Source organism: Salvelinus alpinus, chromosome 1 (genome assembly GCF_045679555.1).
Source record: "Salvelinus alpinus chromosome 1, SLU_Salpinus.1, whole genome shotgun sequence".
NCBI lineage: Eukaryota > Metazoa > Chordata > Actinopteri > Salmoniformes > Salmonidae > Salvelinus > Salvelinus alpinus.
In genome coordinates, this window is record NC_092086.1 from 60141972 (window position 1) to 60164808 (window position 22837).

The 22837-nt window shown below is 43.0% G+C and overlaps 1 protein-coding gene across 2 annotated transcripts; it reads right to left on the minus strand.

Annotated features, from left to right (window-relative positions):
- Positions 1-255: 255 nt before the first annotated feature.
- Positions 256-15148, minus strand: ccdc137 (coiled-coil domain containing 137). 2 transcript variants are annotated; one of them, XM_071412403.1, is made up of 6 exons: positions 14815-15148; positions 7852-7985; positions 7409-7652; positions 5115-5197; positions 4940-5019; positions 256-1225 (listed from the first exon to the last, which is right to left on the minus strand). In XM_071412403.1, exons 1-6 carry the CDS (start codon positions 14883-14885, stop codon positions 1025-1027), a joined length of 813 nt encoding a protein of 270 aa, XP_071268504.1. In that variant the 5' UTR covers positions 14886-15148; the 3' UTR covers positions 256-1024. The 2 variants fall into 2 exon arrangements, with proteins under 2 accessions (XP_071268504.1, XP_071268513.1); XM_071412412.1 differs by having other exon boundaries at positions 891-1225; positions 14514-14961.
- Between the last annotated feature and the right edge of the window lie 7689 nt (positions 15149-22837).

Here is a 22837-nt window from a genome sequence, read left to right on the forward strand (position 1 = left end):
AGAAACAGTGAATCAGTCCATATGTGCAGGAGGTCTGGTCCTTTCAATACTAGCCAGAATCCATCCCAGTGTCCACAAAAACTCACTGTAGATTGGGAGAAGAATATGAACTGCTTGGTGATCAGATGAGCTAACCCTTGTCCCCTCCATGTGGTTCCACTTAGATTTGGTGCTTCATCTTCAATGCAGCCAAATTCCCCATCTTTCACCCTGAAATGTGTACTTGCTCACTTACCTCCATTTAATTAAAAAGCATTGATTTAAGCATAGGCTACAGGGGTTTACAGACTCTCCACCATATGTCTTACACCAGTCCACAAAATTTGGCTCTGTACTCCAGCATTTTGGATTTGAGATAAATTGTTCATATCAGGTGACAGTACAGAACGTCACCTCTAATTTGAGGGTATTTTCATATTTATCTGATTTACTAAAAGGAGTCATTTTATTTTCTAAGTGAGTAGATAAGTTTCTGAACACTTCTAAATCAATCCTGATAATGCCATGATTAAGAAAAAACATGACTTAATCATGAATAATGAGTGAGAAAGTTAGAGGCTAAAACAAAGCATGTCAAGCTCTCACCATTCCCAATAATGGGTGACAAACATTTTTGGAGGGTATGATCTTTGACCCTCTAACTTTCTCACTCATCATTCATTCATAATCATGGTATAATCATGGTAGCATCCACATTAATGTAGAAGTGTTCACAAACGTCATCTCGTCTCACAATAAAAGTGAGTCAAACAAAATACATCATTCACCAATCACTTCCGATTGGACAACATGTAATCTGAAACAACCAAAACAAGCTGTAAATGCATCCAACAGGTTTGTAGAGTCACAAGCTTGATGTAGTCATTGTGTACAAGGAATATTGGAATGCTGTCACCTGATCTCAAATAAAAATAGCTGGAGTATAGAGCCACATAAAAAAATGTTGCATCACTCTATTTGGACAGTGTGAGAAGTGAGAAGTGAACACCTTGGAGGAGCGAGGCAGAGAATGGGACCACGAGTCTCACTGGAGGTTCTTCAGCTTCTCTATCCCAGCTGCTTTGGCCTCTTGCTGATGCTGCTTCTGTTTCTTCAGGTGGCGGTAGGCTTGCACCACCCGCTGCCTCTCCTCCTCCATCATCCTCTGCCTGGCCATGGACGGCTTGACTGTGGAGAGCTGGGTCTGGCCCAGCAGAGAGTTCAGCAGGAGACCCTTACACACACCCTGGAAGGGAGAGAGAAGAAGGACTAACATTATTCAATAGTCTAGACCCACTCATCCGAGCCTGTATTCATAAAGCGTCTCAAGGTCGGAGTGCTGATCTAGGATCATCTGTGGAATTATTGCAAAAGTGTGGTATGCAGCTTTTGTGTTACCATTCCATAAGGACGTGGATAGTAGTGATCTTGATAATTATCTACCCATTTCCAGGCTCCCTTGTCTTGCGAAAATATTAGAACCATTGGTCAGTCAATCTCACGTGACTTGGTAAATGGTAGTCAGGGTTTTTCTTTTTGGCAAATCACAGAAATAAGTTATTGCTGCCTTATTAGCTATTGCCACCAAGAAATCATTAGGGGCTGACCCGTATTTGCGTAAGTATGCAGTGCCCCTCATTGCTGGCACAGTAACACACTGTATCAGGAAATATTCCATAAGTGTCGAAAGCAGCTTTTGTGATAACACTCCATAAGGGCGGAGATAGTGGTGATCTCAATAATTACTGACCCATTTCCAGGCTTGCGAAATTACTACAATCATTGGTCAACAAACCAAGTTAATTTCTATGTTAATCAATCCGGATTCAGACCTAAACATAGCACCACTTCGCCTACCATGCTTGTTGTAAATGATCTTACGAATGACTTAGATAGAAAGAATTGTGCTGCCATGTTTGTAGACTTGTTAAAAGCTTTTGATACTGTAGACCATGTTATTCTGTTGAATAAGCTGTCCTCAATAGCATTGGGTACTGATACTTGCCAATGGTTTCATAATAATCTCAATGTCAAAACTCAGGCCATCGAAGTAGATGGGGTCAAATCTGAGAGCTTTGAGTTACACAATCATTATAATTATAATTTTTTATTTAACTAGGCAAGTCAGTTAAGAACAAATTCTTATTTACAATGACGGCCTACCCCAGCCAAACCCGGACGACGCTGGGCCAATTGTGCACCGACCTATGGGACTCCCAATCACGATGCAGCCTGGATTCGAACCACTGAGATGCAGTGCCTTGCACTGAGATGCAGTGCCTTAGACCACTGTGCCACTCGGAAGCCCCGCATAAAGAGGTGGCCCAAGGTTCGATACTCAGCCCAATACTGTTTACAATCTATACTGAACAAAAATATAAATGCAACATGTAAAGTGTTGGTCCCATGATTCATGAGCTGAAATAAAATATGTTACATACACACAAAACGCTTATTTCTCTCATATTGTGTCCACAGATTTGTTTACATCCCTGTTAGTGTGCATTTCTCCTTTGCCAAGATAATCCATCCACCTGACAGTTGCGGCATATCAAGAAGCTAATTAAACAGCATGATAATTACACAGGTGCACCTTGTGCCGGGGACAATAAAAGGCCATTAAAATGAGCAATTTTGTCACACAACGCCACAGATGTCTCAAGTTGAGGGAGCGTGCAACTGGCATGCTGACTGCAGGAATGTCCACCAGAGCTGTTGCAAGAGAATTTAATATTAATTTCTCTACGATAAGCCACCTCCGTCATTTTAGAGAATTTGGCAGTACATAAAACCGGCCTTATAACCGCAGACCTGGTGTAACCATGCCAGCCCAGGACCTCCACATCTGGCTTCTTTATCTGCGAGATCGTCTGAGACCAGCCACCTGAAGAATATTTTTGTCTATAATAAATTCCTTTTGTGTGATAAAACTCATTCTGATTGGTGGGCATATGCTCTCTCAGGCCCACCATGGCTGTGCCCCTGCCCAGTCATGTGAAATCCATAGATTAGGGCCTAATTAATTAATTTCAATTGACTAATTTCCTTATATGAACTCAGTAAAATCTTTCCAATTGTTGCATGTTGTGTTTATATTTTTGTTCAGTATATATAAATAACATTGGTAATGCTGTAAAATACATATATTTCATTTGTGTTTTATTCCATTGTTCCATCAGTTGGCCAAGCCTTTTCACATTTGAAGTCTGATTTTCAAGCACTGCAGAGGTTATTATTGGATCTAAACTTAATGCTAAATGCAAAACATGCTTTTTTTCTAGGTCAGATAACCCAGATATAAATAAAAATGTGTAAATGACTAGTTTGAACAGTACACAAATTGAGCGAGTTCCTTCCTACAAATATTTTGGTATCTGGCTTGATGACAAACTGTCATTTAAAAAAAAGGTCAATGAGCAGATAAAGTTAATGTTCAAGGTTGTGTTCTCTTACAGAAACAAAGCATGTCTGACTTTTGTTAATAGGAAGGAAGTTGTCCAGGCCACTTATGTCGATTATAGATTCTGGGGATATTATCTATATGCATGCAGCATAATCTACACTTAAACTACTAGATGCTGTTTTCCATTGTGCCCTTAGGTTTATTACTGGTGATGGTTATAGAACTCACCATTGTCTTTTGTATAAAAGAGTGGGTTGAGCCTCGTATGTAAGGAGAGAGTAAGCCTAAGACTGGGTTTGGTCATTTGTAAGTCTAAATTGAATTAACGACGATAGATACGAAATTTCTCCATGGGGGCTTTGTCGATAAACCAAGCCCAAGACTGGATTTGGCCCCGTCGTTCTCCATAGAGTTGGGTAAAGCTGCGTTTATCTTTTTTTGCACCCTTTATGTGGAATAACTTACAGGACTCACTGAAATGAGATGTTCTGGTCCACCCCTGGTCCATTCAGAGTAATGATCGGAGACCTCAATGTTGATAAATGTGTCTATTTCTTAATAGGTTTGAAATTTTGTATACATTTGATGTATAGTATTTATGCAGGGTTCATCTGTAAAAGAGACCCTAGTCTCAGTATGACTTCCCGGTCAAAATAAAGGTGAAATATATTTTTTACATCTTATTCATTGGGATCTAAAAGGCAAAACTGATCCTAGATCAGCACTACTCTAAGATGCCAGAGTGGTGTACTAAGACGTGAGATAGAGGAGTTAGCGAGCGAACACTGGTCAACTCAGAGTTCAACTCGGGATAACCGGTGACACAAAAGTGGCTCACCTTTTAACCAGGCAACGAATCCTTCAGAATTAACCTGCTCCGGGGCAGTCTAAGTCAGGGCTAACTCCACTTACCCTGAATAATTGTTTTATTATTTAAACTTTTTTAAATGTATTTAACTAGGCAAGTCAGTTAAGAACACAGTCTTATTTACAATCACGGCCTATACCAGCCAACCCTGGGCGCCGCTGGGCCAATCGTGGGCCGCCCTATGGGACTCCCAATTACAGCAGGATGTAGCAACGCCTCTAGCACCGAGATGCAGTGCATTAGACCGCTGCGCCACTGGGGAGCCCAGTGCCTGAGCCGCGAGTTGAGGAACAATTAAATCCGATTCCCTCACTCTCGTCATCATCCTCTTCATTTGAGGAAGAGGACTAATTAAATATTTTATTAATTAAAAAAGGCATCACATTATACATTTAGTAATGACAAGATGCACTTGAAACTTCACGCAAAGTAAACCTTTTGTATGACTTAGCCTTGTGCGACATGAGCACACAGTAACAAGCTCGGCTTGAGCAGGCGGCAGGTGCACGATCAATATCCACCTTCGTAAACATGGATAAAGCCTGAGCTGGAATGTTTAGCTAACCAAAGCAGGCTAGCTTAAGCAAATCCCGAGTAATCTAGCTTGCATCGTATTATACCCCTCTGGGGAGTAATATAATTAAAATGAGGATAGCTCTTTTTACGTGCTCACATGCACACACACTTACCTGGGGCTTGATCAGTGCCTTCCTGGGCTTGATACTCAGAGTCGGTGGTGCCATGGCAACTTCTCCAAAGGCAACTTCATCTAAAAGTTAAGGGATAGAGAATATGATGGTGGCTGCATGTATACATCTCTAATTACCTGATATACAGCACGCTCTGCTGAAAATCCATACATACCTATGAACATGTCGTTTTCTGCCTTCTCTTCCAGTCTGACCTGCTTCTTCTTATGTAGCCTGTCCAGCCGGCTTTTATCATATCTGCAGTCACACAGGAGAGAACAAACGATTACGGATGGAATTTGAGACAACTACATTTTAGACTAAATACAAAAGCTTCATTTTAAATCAACCCCTAACCCCTCCTTCCTAGACACTACTGTAGATCTGAAGGGGTTGGATAGTTTGTCAACTTTATTATCACACGGGGGCAAATTGACATGGTCATCACGCTGTAGAAAGCAGGTAACATCACACTCAACCTTAAACGTAGTCTTTGTTTGATGCGTTAAACTAAGGGTTCCATTGTTTTTTTGAGATCCCAGGGGCTATGACAGTCTATTGTAAATCAGTCCGATAGTACCCTTGACTAGAGGTCGACCGATTAAAATCGGAATGGCCGATTAATTAGGGCCGATTTCAAGTTTTCATAACAATCGGTAATCTGCATTTTTGGACACCGATCATGGCCGATTACATTGCACTCCACGAGGAGACTGCGTGGCAGGCTGACTACCTGTTACGCAAGTGCAGCAAGGAGCCAAGGTAAGGTGCTAGCTAGCATTAAACGTATCTTATAAAAAACAATCAATCTTAACATAACCACTAGTTAACTACATGATGATATTACTAGTTTATCTAGCTTGTCCTGCGTTGCATATAATCGATGCGGTGCCTGTTAATAGTAGTAGATAAAATACGGAACGGTTCCGCATTTCACTGAAAGAATAAACGTTTTATTTTCGAAATGATAGTTTCCGGATTTGACCATATTAATGACCTAAGGCTCGTATTTCTGTGTGTTGTTATGTTTTAATTAAGTCTATGATTTGATATAGCAGTCTGACTGAGTGGTGGTAGGCAGCAGCAGGCTCGTAAGCATTCATTCAAACAGCACTTTCGTGCGTTTTGCCAGCAGCTCTTCGCAATGCTTCAAGCATTGAGCTGTTTATGCCTATCAACTCCCAAGCTTAGAGATTAGATTAGGCTGGTGTAACCGATGTGAAATGGCTAGCTAGTTAGCGGGGTGTGCGCTAATAGCGTTTCAATCGGTGACGTCACTCGCTCTGAGACTTGTAGTAGTTGTTCCCCTTGCTCTGCAAGGGCCGCGGCTTTTGTGTAGCGATGGGTAACGATGCTTCGAGGGTGGCTGTTGTCGATGTGTTCCTGGTTCGAGCCCAGGTAGGGGCGAGGAGAGGGACGGAAGCTATACTGTTACACTGGCAATACTAAAGTGCCTATAAGAACATCCAATAGTCAAAGGTATATGAAATACAGATGGTATAGAGAGAAATAGTCCTATAATAACTACAACCTAAAACTTTTTACCTGGGAATATTGAAGACTCATGTTAAAAGGAACCACCAGCTTTCATATGTTCTCATGTTCTGAGCAAGGAACTTAAACGTTAGCTTTTTTACATGCCACATATTGCACTTTTACTTTCTTCTCCAACACTTTGTTTTTGCATTATTTAAACCAAATTCAACATGTTTCATTATTTATTTGAGGCTAAAATTATTTGATTGATGTATTATATTAAGTTAAAATAAAAGTATTCATTCAGTATTGTTGTAATTGTCATTATTACAAATAAATAAATAAAAATCGGCCGATTAATTGGTATTGGCTTTTTTTGGTCCTCCAATAATCGGTATCGGCATTGAAAAATCAGAAATCGGTCGACCTCTACCCTTCACAGTATTTCAATCTGAAGAAAGTATGGTTTGAAGTGACAAATGCATTAGAAAGGCATTGAGAAGTTCAAAAGATCATCAGGCAATAATTTTGTATGATCTTCTGTGCAGAAAAAGAACATTGATGTTCTTTTTTCTCCAGTCTGATGTAGTGCTTGGTCTTGTTTACTCTGTTCTAATGAGTCCTGCCCGGATTGTGGGCACGGTAGTGGGAAACAGAAGACATATACATGTTCCTTAGAGTCTTAACTTTCAGTGATGTAGCTTAAACCGTTCAATAGATAGAGCCACATGTGTCGGAAGAAAAAAGAAGCTGCTGTTTATTACAAATGCATCTCGCTGCTACTGACGTAACCCCGGTTCTGTGAACCAAAGCATTCCCCCCCCCCTTCTATTTCAGTGTTTCTCTTGCGACCCCTAGTTTGGGAAACGCTGCGTTAAACCAATAAACAACAAAGTCCCAAAATGTTTTAACAAAAGTGTAGGCCTATGTGAAAGGAGGGGCTAGGGGTTGGGTTGGAATTGAGGGACAGAATGTTTGTCTGGCTTCACTCACTCTTTCTTCTTGTCAGACTTGCATTTCCCGGTGCCAGCAGATTTCTCCTGCTCCTCTAGCTCCCTCTCTGGCTGTCTCTCTATCTGGTTCTTGGTGAGGAAGAGGACGTGCTGCGCCTCGTTGCCCATCCTCCGCAGGTACGCCTTCTCACTCTCCTTCTTCTTTCTACGGAAGTGTGGAACAGGGATATCTCCGATTGTAGCCTCCCCTGGCTTGGGTTTGGGAGTGAGGGCGATGGCGTCAGCTAATGGGATCCAAGTAAAGAATATAAGGAACAGGACAGAAAATGAGTACTGGAAGACAGAGCTTCAATTCAACTTTTAAGAAAGACAAGTCAGTTTTTATAAGTATCAAATACCTTCGCTAATACTACGGGCATTCATGTATAGGCCTAATCAAGGATTTAGAACAATATTAAAGGTTAGAATTCCATGATGACTGACCTTTCTTCATCTTCTTGATCTTGCTGGGCCCCATCTTAATCCTCTCCTTGCTTTTCATAATCTCTCGAAGGCGGAAGGGAATCTGCTCAAGATGTTCCTTCTGTCTGGGCTTGCCATCTCGTTTAGGCTTCTTGCTAGAGGGGCAATTAATTTATGGAAAAAGAAAGACATTTATTTAGTCCAAGTAAACCAAGTAAAATCATGTGTAAACAAGAAGTCATCACAATATTTGGTCACATGGTCATTTGTGGCAGCATTATGTTTTGGCCATCTCGGGTACATGCGCATGCGTTGAACGTGCACTACGAGCGGCATGTGCATCAGACGCATGTGCATGGACCATAACTGGTTTGGCGTTAAACAAAGTGCTCAAAATATTTGATATATTTTTGAGAAATAGAAGCTTGAGCATACAGAGAAAAGTTTGTCAGCACTCTAGCAACTTCTTTACTTTGGTGAGTTATGAAAATATTTTAAATCCAGTCACTTTAGCCGTCACACGGTGGCCCTAGGCCCGGTTTGCCAAAAGCATTTCAAAGCTAAATTAAACTTTAGAAACTTAGTAGGAGCATCGTTAAAATCTCCCAAATCCATCATTACTAAAACTGCACTTGAAAATGCTTATTATTTAACAGCTGCCTCAGACCACTTGTAGAACAGCTACTGTAAGTGCGTCGTTAGAAGGGCAAAAAAGCATCTATGGTCACTTTATACACAGAAGAATATAGAATGAAGTTGCTTATCTATCTCTGCGACCGCTGATAACTTCAGAACGAAGTTGACTACAAATACAAAGTTGCCAATGTCTTTGCAATTGTTACAAACAAGCAAAGGATAAAAAGATGCTTCAAATGAAAACCGAGATGACAGCATTAAAAGATAAATACAGATGGCCTTATAGCAGAAGTCTTTCTTTACAGAAGACTTTCTCCTTTAATCCCAGGAAGCAGCCATTCACCAGCTTTTCAAGCTTAACCCTTAGCCTACACTGGTCATGCCCCTGCAGAAAAACAATTAACATAATAAACAAATCCTCATCAAAATCTGTCTGTTTAGGCCTCCCGAGTGGCGCAGCAGTCTAAGACACTGCATCACAGTGCCCGTCACTACACTCGGGTTCGATCCCGGGCTGTGTTGCAGCCGGCCGCGACCAGGAGACACGAGTCAGCGCACAATTGCCCCAGCGTCATCCAGGTTAGGGGAGGGTTTGGCTGGCCAGGATGTCCTTGTCCTATCGTGCTCTAGCGACTTGTGGCAGGCCAGGCACGCTGACTTCGGTTGCCAGTTGTAAAGTGTTTCCTTGGACACATTGGTGCGGCTGGCTTCCGGCTTAAGCGAGCAGTGCAGCTTGGCAGGGTCATGTTTCGGAAGACGCATGGCTCTCGATCTTCGCCTCTCCTGAGTCCGTACGGGAGTTGCAGAGATGGGACAAGACTAACTACCAATTGATATCTCAAAATTGGGGAGAAAAAAAGGGGTAAAAAGTACCCCCCCAAAAGAAATCTGTCTGTTTAAGCTAGAGACAACTGTGTTTTTGCCAGGGCTGCATCTCAATCCATTGCATCTGCCGATATCGCCCTTCCGCATCTGCAGTGAAAGGTGGCAGAGCTAGAGCGGTGTTTGTCAGACCATGAGACAAATCCGAAAATTGGTCTTCTCACAAAATCGTATGTAGCATCTGAACAGTTTGGCCTACAACGAATAACACCACTCTATTGAAATTTGACTCTCACGAACACAATGGTGTTCTCTGTTTTGCTTACAAGACTCATCTGAAGGTCTCCAGTATCAGTGTTTAAAAAATAAAAAAAATTATTAAAAAGAGGTATACAGTACCAGTCAAAACCCATTTTTTTTTTAAACAAATCAAAATATATTTTATATTTGAGATTCTTCAAAGTAGCCACCCTTTGCCTTGATGACAGCTTTGCACTCTTGGCATTCTCTCAACCAGCTCCACATGGAATGCTTTTCCAACCCGTCTTGAAGGAGTTCCCTCATATGCTGAGCACTTGTTGGCTGATTTCCTCTTCACTCTGCGGTCCAACTCATCCCAAACCATTTTAATTGTGTTGAGGTCAGATGTTTGTGGAGGCCAGGAGCAGCACTCCTCACTCTCCTTCTTGGTAAAATAGCCCTTACACAGCCTGGAGGTGTTGGGTCATTGTCCTGTTGAAAAACAGTGATAGTCCAACTAAGCACAAAACAGATAGGATGGCGAATCACTGCAGAATGCTGGTTAGGTATGCCTTGAATTCTAAATAAAATCACAGACAGTGTCACCAGCAAAGCACCCCCACACCACCTCCTCCATGCTTCACGGTGGGAACCACACATACAGAGATCCGTTCACCTACTCTGTGTCTCACAGAGACATGGCGGTTGGAACCAAAAATCTCAAATTTGGACTCATCAGACCAAAAGGCAGATTTCCACTGGTCTGATGTTCATTGCTCGTGTTTTTTGTTCTTCGTGTTCTTCTTATTGGTGTCTTTTAGTAGTGGTTTATTTGCAGCAATTCAACCATGAAGGCCTGATTCACGCAGTCTCCTCTGAACAGTCGATGTTGAGATGTTTCTGTTACTTGAACTCTGTAGCATTTATTTGGGCTGCAATCTGAGATGCAGTTAACTCTAATGAACTTATCCTCTGCAGCAGAAGTAACTCTGGGTCTTCCATTCCTGTGGCGGTCCTCATGAGAGCCAGTTTCATCATGTGCTTTGCTTTGGCAAAGTAGGTGGGGTTATATCCTTCCTGTTTGGCCCTGTCCGGGGGTTTCTTCTGATGGGGCCACAGTGTCTCCTGACCCCTCCTGTCTCAGCCTCCAGTATTTATGCTACAGTAGTTTATGTGTCGGGGGGCTAGGGTCAGTTGGTTATACCTGGAGTACTTCTCCTATCTTATCCAGTGTCCTGTGTGAATTTAAGTATGCTCTCTCTAATTCTCTCGTTCTCTCTTTCTTTCTCTCTCTCGGAGAACCTGAGCCCTAGGACCATACGTCACGGCAAACCGGGCATGATGACTCCTTGCTGTCCCCAGTCCGCCTGGCCTTGCTGCTATTCCAGTTTCAGCTGTTCTGCCTGCGGTTATGGAACCCCTACCTGTCCCAGACCTGCTGTTTTCAACTCTTAATGATCGGCTATGAAAAGCCAACTGATATTTATTCCTGATTATTATTTGACCATGCTAGTCATTTATGAACATTTTGAAAATCTTGGCTCTCTCTAATTCTCTCTTTCTCTCTTTCTTTCTCTCTCTCGGAGGACCTGAGCCCTAGGACCATACGTCACGGCAAACCGGGCATGATGACTCCTTGCTGTCCCCAGTCCGCCTGGCCTTGCTGCTATTCCAGTTTCAGCTGTTCTGCCTGCGGTTATGGAACCCCTACCTGTCCCAGACCTGCTGTTTTCAACTCTTAATGATCAGCTATGAAAAGCCTACTGATATTTATTCCTGATTATTATTTGACCATGCTTGTCATTTATGAACATTTTGAAAATCTTGGCTCTCTCTAATTCTCTCTTTCTTTCTCTCTCTCGGAGAACCTGAGCCCTAGGACCATACGTCACGGCAAACCGGGCATGATGACTCCTTGCTGTCCCCAGTCCGCCTGGCCTTGCTGCTATTCCAGTTTCAGCTGTTCTGCCTGCGGTTATGGAACCCCTACCTGTCCCAGACCTGCTGTTTTCAACTCTTAATGATCGGCTATGAAAAGCCAACTGATATTTATTCCTGATTATTATTTGACCATGCTTGTCATTTATGAACATTTTGAAAATCTTGGCTCTCTCTAATTCTCTCTTTCTTTCTCTCTCTCGGAGGACCTGAGCCCTAGGACCATACGTCACGGCAAACCGGGCATGATGACTCCTTGCTGTCCCCAGTCCGCCTGGCCTTGCTGCTATTCCAGTTTCAGCTGTTCTGCCTGCGGTTATGGAACCCCTACCTGTCCCAGACCTGCTGTTTTCAACTCTTAATGATCAGCTATGAAAAGCCAACTGATATTTATTCCTGATTATTATTTGACCATGCTTGTCATTTATGAACATTTTGAAAATCTTGGCTCTCTCTAATTCTCTCTTTCTTTCTCTCTCTCGGAGGACCTGAGCCCTAGGACCATACGTCAGGACTACCGGGCATGATGACTCCTTGCTGTCCCCAGTCCACCTGGCCTTGCTGCTATTCCAGTTTCAACTGTTCTGCCTGCGGTTATGGAACCGCCACCTGTCCCAGACCTGCTATTTTCAACTCTTAATGATCGGCTATGAAAAGCCAACTGAAAATTATTCATGATTATTATTTGACCATGCTTGTCACTTATGAATATTTTGAACATCTTGGCATAGTTCTGTTATAATCTCCACCCGGCACAGCCAGAAGAGGACTGGCCACCCCTCATAGCCTGGTTTCTTCCTAGGTTTTGGCCTTTCTAGGGAGTTTTTCCTAGCCACCGTGCTTCTACACCTGCATTGCTTGCTGTTTGGGGTTTTAGGCTGGGTTTCTGTACAGCACTTCGAGATATTAGCTGATGTACGAAGGGCTATATAAAATAAACTTGATTTGATTTGATCATAGCGCTTGATGGTTTTTGCAACTGCACTTGAAGAAACTGTCAAAGTTCTTGACATTTTCCTGATTGACTGACCTTCATGTCTTAAAGTAATGATGGACTGTTGTTTCTCTTTGCTTATTTTAGCTGTTCTTTCCATAATATGGACTTTGTCTTTTACCAAATAGGACTATATTCTGTATACCACCCCTACCTTGTCACAACACAACTGATTGGCTAAAACGCATTAAGGAAAGAAATTCCACAAATTAACTGTTAACAAGGCACATTGAAATGCATTCCAGGTGACTACCCCATGAAGCTGGTTGAGAATGCCAAAAGTGTGCAACGGTGTCATCAAACCAAAGGGTGGCTACTTTGAAGAATCTCAAATATATTTTGATTTGTTTAACACTTTTTTGGTTACTACATGATTCCATGTGTGTCATTTCATAGTTTTGATGTCTTATTATTCTACAATGAGAAAATAGTAAAAATAAAATAAAAACCCTGGAATGAGTAGGTGTGTCCAAACATTTGACTCTGTCTATTAATCTGAGAGTGGTTACATTTCTCCAGGCCCATCACTCAGCTTTTTACCAAAACAGAGACGGGGAGACCATTGTTATTGTTTCATCTGTGGATTATCAAGACATTAAAGTGTCACCAACAAAACGTTTAACATTAGGCCTATAGCAAATGCAGCATATGGCCTTTTCCAGTAGTGCTCAAGCATGCCATTTCCATGAGCGCAGCATTTATTTTTCAACTCGAATCAATAAGCCCAATCAGCCCTCAATGACAAAATCATAAACAACAGAGTAGGGCTGCGTAATAAATCCATAATTTTGGGGTTATGCTCAGGTAAAACAATTCAGCTATTCTATACTTCCACATTTCCAAGTCCTATTCTTGAAGATCAAGGGGGTATAACATTTATTGGAATTCTGATATATCTTTACATTAAAAACCAAGTAAAATGTTATCGTATTATTAACGTAAACTCGTACATCGCCTTGGTCCGTACAATTGTCCTTATTTTAGCGCCCCAAAAACGTAATACTTCCAGATCAACTGTAATTTTAATACCATTGTAAAGCACAATTTCTCCCCTTTCCAACATGATCAATTACATGACTTAAATGCTGCCCGTTTCTGCATAATTCAAGCAGGCAATGAGCCCCGTCGGGTCTTTTTAAAAAAAATGGCGGGTGGGGAAGCGAAACCAATGCGTGATAGTGAGAAGGAGAGATGTTGTGTGGGAAAATTGCTTTTTTTCACTCGATCTGTCCAACTTATCACATCTAAAATGTAAATGAAACACTATAAAGAGTTTATATAATGTGTCATTACATACCTATTTGAAGGTTTGTCGAATTTGAATCGGGTTTTTAGGGCAGTGCTAAAATGATCTTAGAAGTAAACAGCGGCTTTGAGAATATTGATCGCATGCAACGATGACACAAAAAAATGACTAGGTATCCCCCCCTTACCCCCGCCACTGTCCATTTCTTGTTTATAAACGATGAGAGAAGTGCTACACCTGGTGGAGAGAGATTGTAAGACAGAAATAGTTGCTTTATGCGTGCTGTACGTTACGACATGACACGTCACGATGTAACGGAGGGTCCGTGTTTTCAACTTTTCTCCAATACTATAGAGCCATTACCATGTCGATCAACGCTTGAATAGAAACCTAGTTCACACCCCCGACTTTGAAGTCAACACAGTCGCTACAGTCCCATTAGTTTTCTTTGTAGCCTCGTTTGAATGTTGCGGTTGCGCACATTTGTACGGAATGGGGTGAGTTTACGTTATATGTAGTAGAAAGTGATGGGTTAGAAGAAGCCTACATAACCAACCCATAAAGTAAAATGTAACATCCATATGCCCAGCTATATAACTTTTAACATTGATTTATCCTGCAATAGATGTGGTTCAATTGGTAACATACATTTTTGTCTTCTTCTAATGCCTCTTAAGGGAAAAGTAATCTAAAAGTAACAGAATGTAATCAGATTACGTTACTGAGTTTGGGTAATCCAAAAGTTACGTTGATTACAATTTGACAGGTAACTAGGAACTAACGGATTACATTTATAAAGTAACCTACCCAACCCTGTGTGGTGAGGGAGTACGCATGCTGCTGACTAGATGCTGAAAAGGGGTCTTGCCTCCGACTGGCAGCTGTAGTGTCGCCGGATGAGGAAAACGGCACTAGCACCGCTGCCACATGACAATGAGGTTTATCACGGGCGCCCAGTGAATGAGGCGATTGGCAAGAAAGCGCTGGACTGGAGGGACGCCGGCCTCCCGAGTGCTCATTGCTAACTAACTCTCAAGATAGCTAGCATGCTAACTTAGATAGCTAGCAAGCCTGTACGACAAAGAGCGAACCAGCTGGTCAGCGTTACCTTGGATGTTGCCCAGTCGTAGCACCTTGTTTAAATGCCTCTGCGGGTTTCGTCTGTTTATTTTTCCCCATGATCTTCTTGTTATTGGTGCTTATAACTAGCGCGGATTCCTTCGAAACAACAACCCGCGTGGGCTAACGTTGAGGAATCCTTCTTCTTTGGAGTTAAACTGCATTGCAGTTGGCATCAAATGTTGCATTACCGCCCCCAACTGGACTATAATATAAATCCATTGTACATGTGATACAAAAGAGGAAAAATAAAAACCTTCCAACTAACCCTACACTCATTAAAAATCCACTACCCCATTCCGCTACTTTGACCCTATTGCTCCTGCACCATGCCAACGGCCTGGAAGCACGGGACACTCAACACACCCTCTAACTCTTCTGAAGTCATATCTCATATTCCCACCGCTCATTAGGCAGTCGCCTGTGGCGGCAGATTGCCTTTTCTGAGCTAAACTGACCAAGACGCACTTCCAACAACACACATAAAACCTCACATAATTCTGCCCAAAACAATGACAATTTCTCTCAACCAGTGGCATATGGGCTTTTTAGGTGAGCGCTGATGGATTTATATTATAGTCCAGTTGGGGGCGGTAATGCAACATATTTGATGCCAACTGCACTGCAGTTTATCTCCAAAGAAGAAGGATTCCTCAACGTTAGCCCTTTGATAAGCAGTGCCCAAATTGTCAAAGGCAGGGGTGCTAAATATTTTGCTTGTCCATTCCCAGCGCGCCTCTCCAGGGTGCTGTTGGTGAGATGCATCTTTGAAGCGCTCCACCAACGTTCCATCCCGAAAATTCTCTAACAAAAATGTAAAACATATAGGATATGGTAAAAAAAATTGTATGTGGCCTTTTCTGTAGCCTACAGCCTGGAGATAAAATGTATGACAATGTAATGAGATGGACACTTTTTGCATCATGCAGGTTTCTCTGATCAAATAGCCTAACCTGATTAATGAGCTGTCATGTTAACAAACAACATATCCTAAAAACAGGACAGGTCAAAGTAAAATGGACAATATGGAGTGGACAATCACAACTGTTGTCCAGGAGTTTCACCCCATTGTCATGATCAGTGGTTTCAAGTTTGTATCCGTCAATTTTTGACAAGCTGATCATAGCGAAAAAATTAAATACTTCTGCATTTCCCACTGTGTAAACACATTGCAAATAGGCTCGCAATAACTCCTGATAAAGTTGGTTAGCTGATATTCAGAGGTTAAATAGCCAAAAATTGATTAGTCACAGGAATCAGGACTATTAAATCTATTTTCTGTGATTTACATTCTATTTCTGCGGTACAGTTGATAACCATTGCTATGAACTCTAAGAATCCAACATTTGCTGAAGCATATATTACTCGTTGGCCTATCACTCTGATAGGCCAACTACTACTCACAGGGATCCTCTCAGGATCCTTTGACCTATCCTCCTCTACTTTGTTCACTGCCTCCGCATACGACACCTTGTGTACTATGACTCCAGCCACCTCAACCTACCTCTCTCGCACCGGACACTTCCAATCCTTAGCAACATGGGCACCCCTACAGTTGACACACACAACTTTATCCACCAAAACTACACAGTCCTTTATCCCATGCCCTCCTGCACATCTTGGAATCTCCCTTCTTCAAACTGCTGCAACATGACCATAAACGTTGCACCTGAAACAGCGTAGTGGATTCAACCCAAAAGCTCTAACAGGATAACTGATATATCCTAACATGCCCTTGTCGGGTAAAGACTCCGACTCAAAACGACTGACAGTGATTCCTCTGTTTAACCGCGCTCACCACCGGGTTTGTGTTGCACCAAACGGTTGGCATCACAAACACCAGGAATCTGCAACTTCAATTGCTCCACCTCCATACTTAACGCTACCCCAGAAATCACTCCTTCCAATGGTGCCATGTGTCTAAGAGCAAAGCAAGAAACATATCTTGACCCAAGTTGCGAACATGTGGCGCCCGCTCCCTTTGGCGAGAAGAAACACAAAAACAAATATCACAAGTCCACTACAGGTTACCTTCACTGATTCAACTGCTTTACATTTACATTTTTTACATTTAAGTCATTTAGCAGACGCTCTTATCCAGAGCGACTTACAAATTGGTGCATTCACCTTATGATATCCAGTGGAACAACCACTTTACAATAGTGCATCTAACTCTTTTAAGGGGGGGGGGGGGTTAGAAGGATTACTTTATCCTATCCTAGGTATTCCTTAAAGAGGTGGGGTTTCAGGTGTCTCCGGAAGGTGGTGATTGACTCCGCTGACCTGGCGTCGTGAGGGAGTTTGTTCCACCATTGGGGTGCCAGAGCAGCGAACAGTTTTGACTGGGCTGAGCGGGAACTGTACTTCCTCAGAGGTAGGGAGGCGAGCAGGCCAGAGGTGGATGAACGCAGTGCCCTTGTTTGGGTGTAGGGCCTGATCAGAGCCTGAAGGTACGGAGGTGCCGTTCCCCTCACAGCTACGTAGGCAAGCTTTCCCACCCACCCTGAAACCACAAATGCATCTCGCCAAAAGGCAAGGATCGAATTTCTCTTCTTTATCAAATTCTTCTTTATCATATCCATTGATGCCAGGTTCGGGTTCCGAGCTCTTCACCACACCTTCCAACTCACTTAACTCACCCACTTCCATTTCACCTCCAAAACAAGGTATGAAGCTCGGCTCACTCTGTTTGCACTTGATACCAATCTTATTCGACACCCCATCTCTCCATTTTTTATCACCATTTTCCTCAAATTTAAATTCAACCTAATTTTCATCAGCCTCTTTTTTCCCCTCCATTCCTCCCTGTCCCAATATTCCTCTTCCCCCGACTTTGAATGCAGTACGGTGGCATCCCAATGTCAGTTGTGTAAAGTACTTAAGTAAAAATACTTTAAAGTACTACTTAAGTATTTTTGGGGGTATCTGTACTTTATTTATATTTTTGTCAACTTTTACTTCACTACATTCCGAAAGAAAATAATGTACTTTTTACTTCATACATTTTCCCTGACACCCAAAAGTACTAGTTACATTTTGACCGGAAAATGGTCCAATTCACACACTTATCAAGAGAACATCCCTGGTCATCCCTACTGCATCTGATCTGGCAGTGTCACAAAACACAAATTCTTTGTTTGTAAATTATGTCTGAGTGTTGGAGTGTGCCCCTGGCTAACCATCAATAAAAAAGTTTAAAAAATTGTGCCATCTGGTTTGCTTAATATAAGGAATTTGAAAATGATTTATACTTTTACTTTTTATACTTAAGTATTTAAAAAAAACAAATACTTTTAGACTTACTCAAGTAGTATTTTACTGGGTGACTTTTACTTGAGTCATTTTCTATTAAGGTGTCTTTACTTTTAGTACTTTTCCACCACTGCTCAATGTACAGTAACTCCATCTAATAAGCATCCTGCTCACCTCGGAAAGTGTCGTCATCTTCTTCTTCTATGGTATAATGGCGGTGGCAACAATTAAATGTGCATTCTGCCACCTACTGTGCGGTGGATAATAAAGATACAAAAAAGGAAAACATTTGGGTACAAATAAAATATAAAAACTAACAAAAAATAAATTAACTAAACAAAATCAACCTGCTTTTCTGTAAAAACCTCATTCTAAATCAGGTCCCAACACAGGCTCAGAAGCCTCATGTGAGGGCGGGACATTTCCTAGCGACAAAAGTCCTTGTAGTGCTTCTGCCGTGAAGTCTTGGAGCCCCAAAAACGTATCGGCTGCGGATATAATGATATCCAGCTTCTTTGACTTCTTAGACACTTGTGCTGCACAATTAATCACTGTGGCTATAAATGCAAGGACCGGTCCAATAATGCATTTCTTATTGGGTTGCGTTTTTTGGAAAAGGAGATTCATTTGGGAAATCCATTTGTAATGTCGAGGACTGTGAAGAAACAGTGGGAAAGGTGGATTCAATCAAGGTGACTAGAAGCAGCCTTGTTTGGGTTAATTGTGTTGATGAAGAACAGAAGAAGCATGCACAGAATCTGTCAAAATTGTCCACGTCAGAAGTAACATGTATTGATCTTCTGAGCAGGGCGCCTGCCAAAGGAGTTATAGCTGGAGTCTCATTGGATATAGATGAGTACCTTAGTCAGAAAATCCCAGGAGCGGTCAAGGAGAAAAGCCTGGCGATATTATTGTTGTTTGAGGAGAATCTACCTGAATATGTGAAGCTTGGATATGTGAGGTAAGCGGTGAGAGAATTTGTGTCCAAACCATTAGGTTTGTAAAGGATATGGTCACGTGTCAAATGTTTGCAGACGGGCAAAGTATGATATTGAATAATCTATGAATGGAAAATGTTGCAACTGTGGTGGGGATCATGTCAGGATGAAGGAGGTCAAGGATCAAGGCTGCGCAGCAGATCTCCTATGTGGAGGCGGTGAAGAGAGTCAAAAGGGCAGTAGGCAACAGTGTTGAAGCTATGGCAGTGGATGCATTGCAACCAGTTGCTAATCGGGTGATCTGGATACACTCATTGTGAAGAAGGTAGATTTTGTGGCATTTTACTACAAATTGTGCTCATTTTGTTCCATTCTTTGATTTCACTATTTTCCATACATTATCACACACATCACTTGCCGCACTTTCGGGTTCAAGCACATTTTGACAGCATGAGCCTTCTGTCCGATTCCCTTTTTCGCGAAAAAACTGTTATTTTTGGTGAACGTGTCGGGAATCATATCGCATCGCTGACAGAGCCGTTCATTAGGGTCCCTGATTTGCATACTGCTACTACTGCTTCTTGAGCTCAAAACAACGATTATCTGCAGGTAAATTAATTCTCTAAGAGGGTGAATCCTCATTGCAGAAACAATAATTAGTTGGGAGAGCGCGTACATTCTGGTCCACGTTCATTTTTGCAGTGCGTTATTAGGGGATCTAATCATTTGTCAAGGTAAAAAATGTATTTGAACGTGCATTTCACGATCTGACATAATGGTAGCCTACTTTTTGGCCTTCACATTGGAGATTGGTTCTAGGTGGTTCAAAAAAATCATGGTTCTAGGTCGATTGTTAAGCATTTTGAATGAAGGGCCGTTTGGGAGCCAAATGAGCCGTCTCTTTTAAATTAATGGAGACAAATGAAAAGACCCGGAATATCCAGCACTAGCAAACATGCATACAACTACAACCTTATGTGAAGGGAGTCCAGCCCACTATGCTTTTTCTAGCATTGCAATTGGCTGAATTGATATGTGTACTGTTCCCTTATTGGTCTGAACATTCTACTCACCGAATTCATTGTAAGAATCAAATAAAATGTTATTAGTCACATGCGCCGAATACAACAGGTGTAGACCTTACAGTGAAATGCTTACTTACGAGCCCCTAACCAACAATACAGTTAAAAAAAAAATACGGATAAGAATAAGAATTAAAAGTAACAAGTAAATAAAGAGCAGCAGTAAAATAACAATAGGGAGACCATATCCATGGGGGTACCGGTGCAGAGTCAATGTGCGGGGCACCGGTTAGTTGAGGTAATATGTACATGTGGGTAGAGTTATTAAAGTGACTATGCTTAGATGATAACAACAGAGAGTAGCAGCGGTGTAAAAGAGGGGGGGCAATGCAAATAGTCTGGATAGCCATTTGATTAGGTGCTCAGGAGTCTTATGGCTTGGGGGTAGAAGCTGTTTAGAAGCCTCTTGCACCTAGACATGGCGCTCCGGTACCGCTTGCCATTAGGTAGCAGAGAAAACAGTCTATGACTAGGGAGGCTGGAGTCTTTCACAATTTGTTGGGCCTTCCTCTGACACCGCCTGGTATAGAGGTCCTGGATGGCAGGAAGGTTTCCCCCCTCTGATAACCAGGTGGCGAATCGCATCTCTGCATGTCTGGCAGACATATCAGTGTGGATGACGGATCACCACCTCAAGCTGAACCTCGGCAAGACGGAGCTGCTCTTCCTCCCGGGGAAGGACTGCCCGTTCCATGATCTCGCCATCACGGTTGACAACTCCATTGTGTCCTCCTCCCAGAGTGCTAAGAACCTTGGCGTGATCCTGGACAACACCCTGTCGTTCTCAACTCACATCAAGGCGGTGACCCGTTCCTGTAGGTTCATGCTCTACAACATTCGCAGAGTACGACCCTGCCTCACACAGGAAGCAGCGCAGGTCCTAATCCAGGCACTTGTCATCTCCCGTCTGGACTACTGCAACTCGCTGTTGGCTGGGCTCCCTGCCTGTGCTATTAAACCCCTACAACTCATCCAGAACGCCGCAGCCCGTCTGGTGTTCAACCTTCCCAAGTTCTCTCACGTCACCCCGCTCCTCCGCTCTCTCCACTGGCTTCCAGTTGAAGCTCGCATCCGCTACAAGACCATGGTGCTTGCCTACGGAGCTGTGAGGGGAACGGCACCTCCGTACCTTCAGGCTCTGATCAGGCCCTACACCCAAACAAGGGCACTGCGTTCATCCACCTCTGGCCTGCTCGCCTCCCTACCTCTGAGGAAGTACAGTTCCCGCTCAGCCCAGTCAAAACTGTTCGCTGCTCTGGCACCCCAATGGTGGAACAAACTCCCTCACGACGCCAGGTCAGCGGAGTCAATCACCACCTTCCGGAGACACCTGAAACCCCACCTCTTTAAGGAATACCTAGGATAGGATAAAGTAATCCTTCTAACCCCCCCCTCCCCCTTAAAAGAGTTAGATGCACTATTGTAAAGTGGCTGTTCCACTGGATATCATAAGGTGAATGCACCAATTTGTAAGTCGCTCTGGATAAGAGCGTCTGCTAAATGACTTAAATGTAAATGTAAATGTAAGGTTGGCCCCAGTGATGTACTACCCTCTGTAGTGCCTTGCGGTCGGAGGCCGAGCAGTTGCCATACCAGGCAGTGATGCAACCATTCAGGATGCTCTCGATGGTGCAGCTGTATAACCTTCTGAGGACCCATGCCAAATCTTTTCAATCTCCTGAGGGGGAATAGGTTTTGTCGTGCCCTCTTCACGACTGTCTTGGTGTGCTTGGACCATGTTAGTTTGTTGGTGATGTGAACACCAAGGAACTTGAAGCTCTCAACCTGTTCCACTGCAGCCCCGTCGATGAGAATGGGGGCGTGCTCTGTCCTCTTTTTCCTGTGGTCCACAATCATCTCCTTTGTCTTGAGCACGTTGAAGGAGAGGTTGTTGTTCTGGCACCACATGGCCAGGTCTCTGACCTCCTCCCTATAGGCTGTCTCGTCGTTGTCGGTGATCAGGCCTACCACTGTTGTGTCATCGGCAAACTTAATGATGGTGTTGGCGTCGTGCCTGGCCGTGCAGTCATGAGTGAACAGGGAGTACAGGAGGGGCCTCTGTGTTGAGGATCAGCGTGGCGGATGTGTTGTTACCTACCCTTACCACCTGGGGACGGCCAGTCAGGAAGTCCAGGATCCAGTTGCAGAGGGAGGTGTTTAGACCCAGGGTCCTTAGCTTAGGGAAGAGGCGACTCCAGGATTCTGGCCTTCTAGGCAGAGTTCCTCTGTCCAGTATCTGTGTTGTTTTGCCCATCTTAATATTTTATTTTTCTTGGCCAGTCTGAGATATGGCTTTTTCTTTGAAACTCTGCCTAGAAGGCCAGCATCCCAGAGTCGCCTCTTCACTGTTGACGTTGAGACTGGTGTTTTGCGGGTACTATTTATTGAAGCTGCCAGTTGAGGATTTGCGAAGCGTCTGTTTCTCAAACTAAACACTCTAATGTACGTGTCCTCTTGCTCAGTTGTGCACTGGGGCCTCCCACTCCTCTTTCTATTCTGGTTAGAGACAGTTTGCGCTGTTCTGTGAAGGGAGTAGTACACAGCGTTGTACGAGATCTTCAGTTACTTGGCAGTTTCTCGCATGGAATAGTCTTCATTTCTCAGAACAAGAAAGGTGCCGCGGTCATCCCCCTCTTCAAAGGGGGTGACACTCTAGACCCAAACTGCTACAGACCTATATCTATCCTACCCTGTCTTTCTAAGGTCTTCGATAGCCAAGTTAACAAACAGATTACCGACC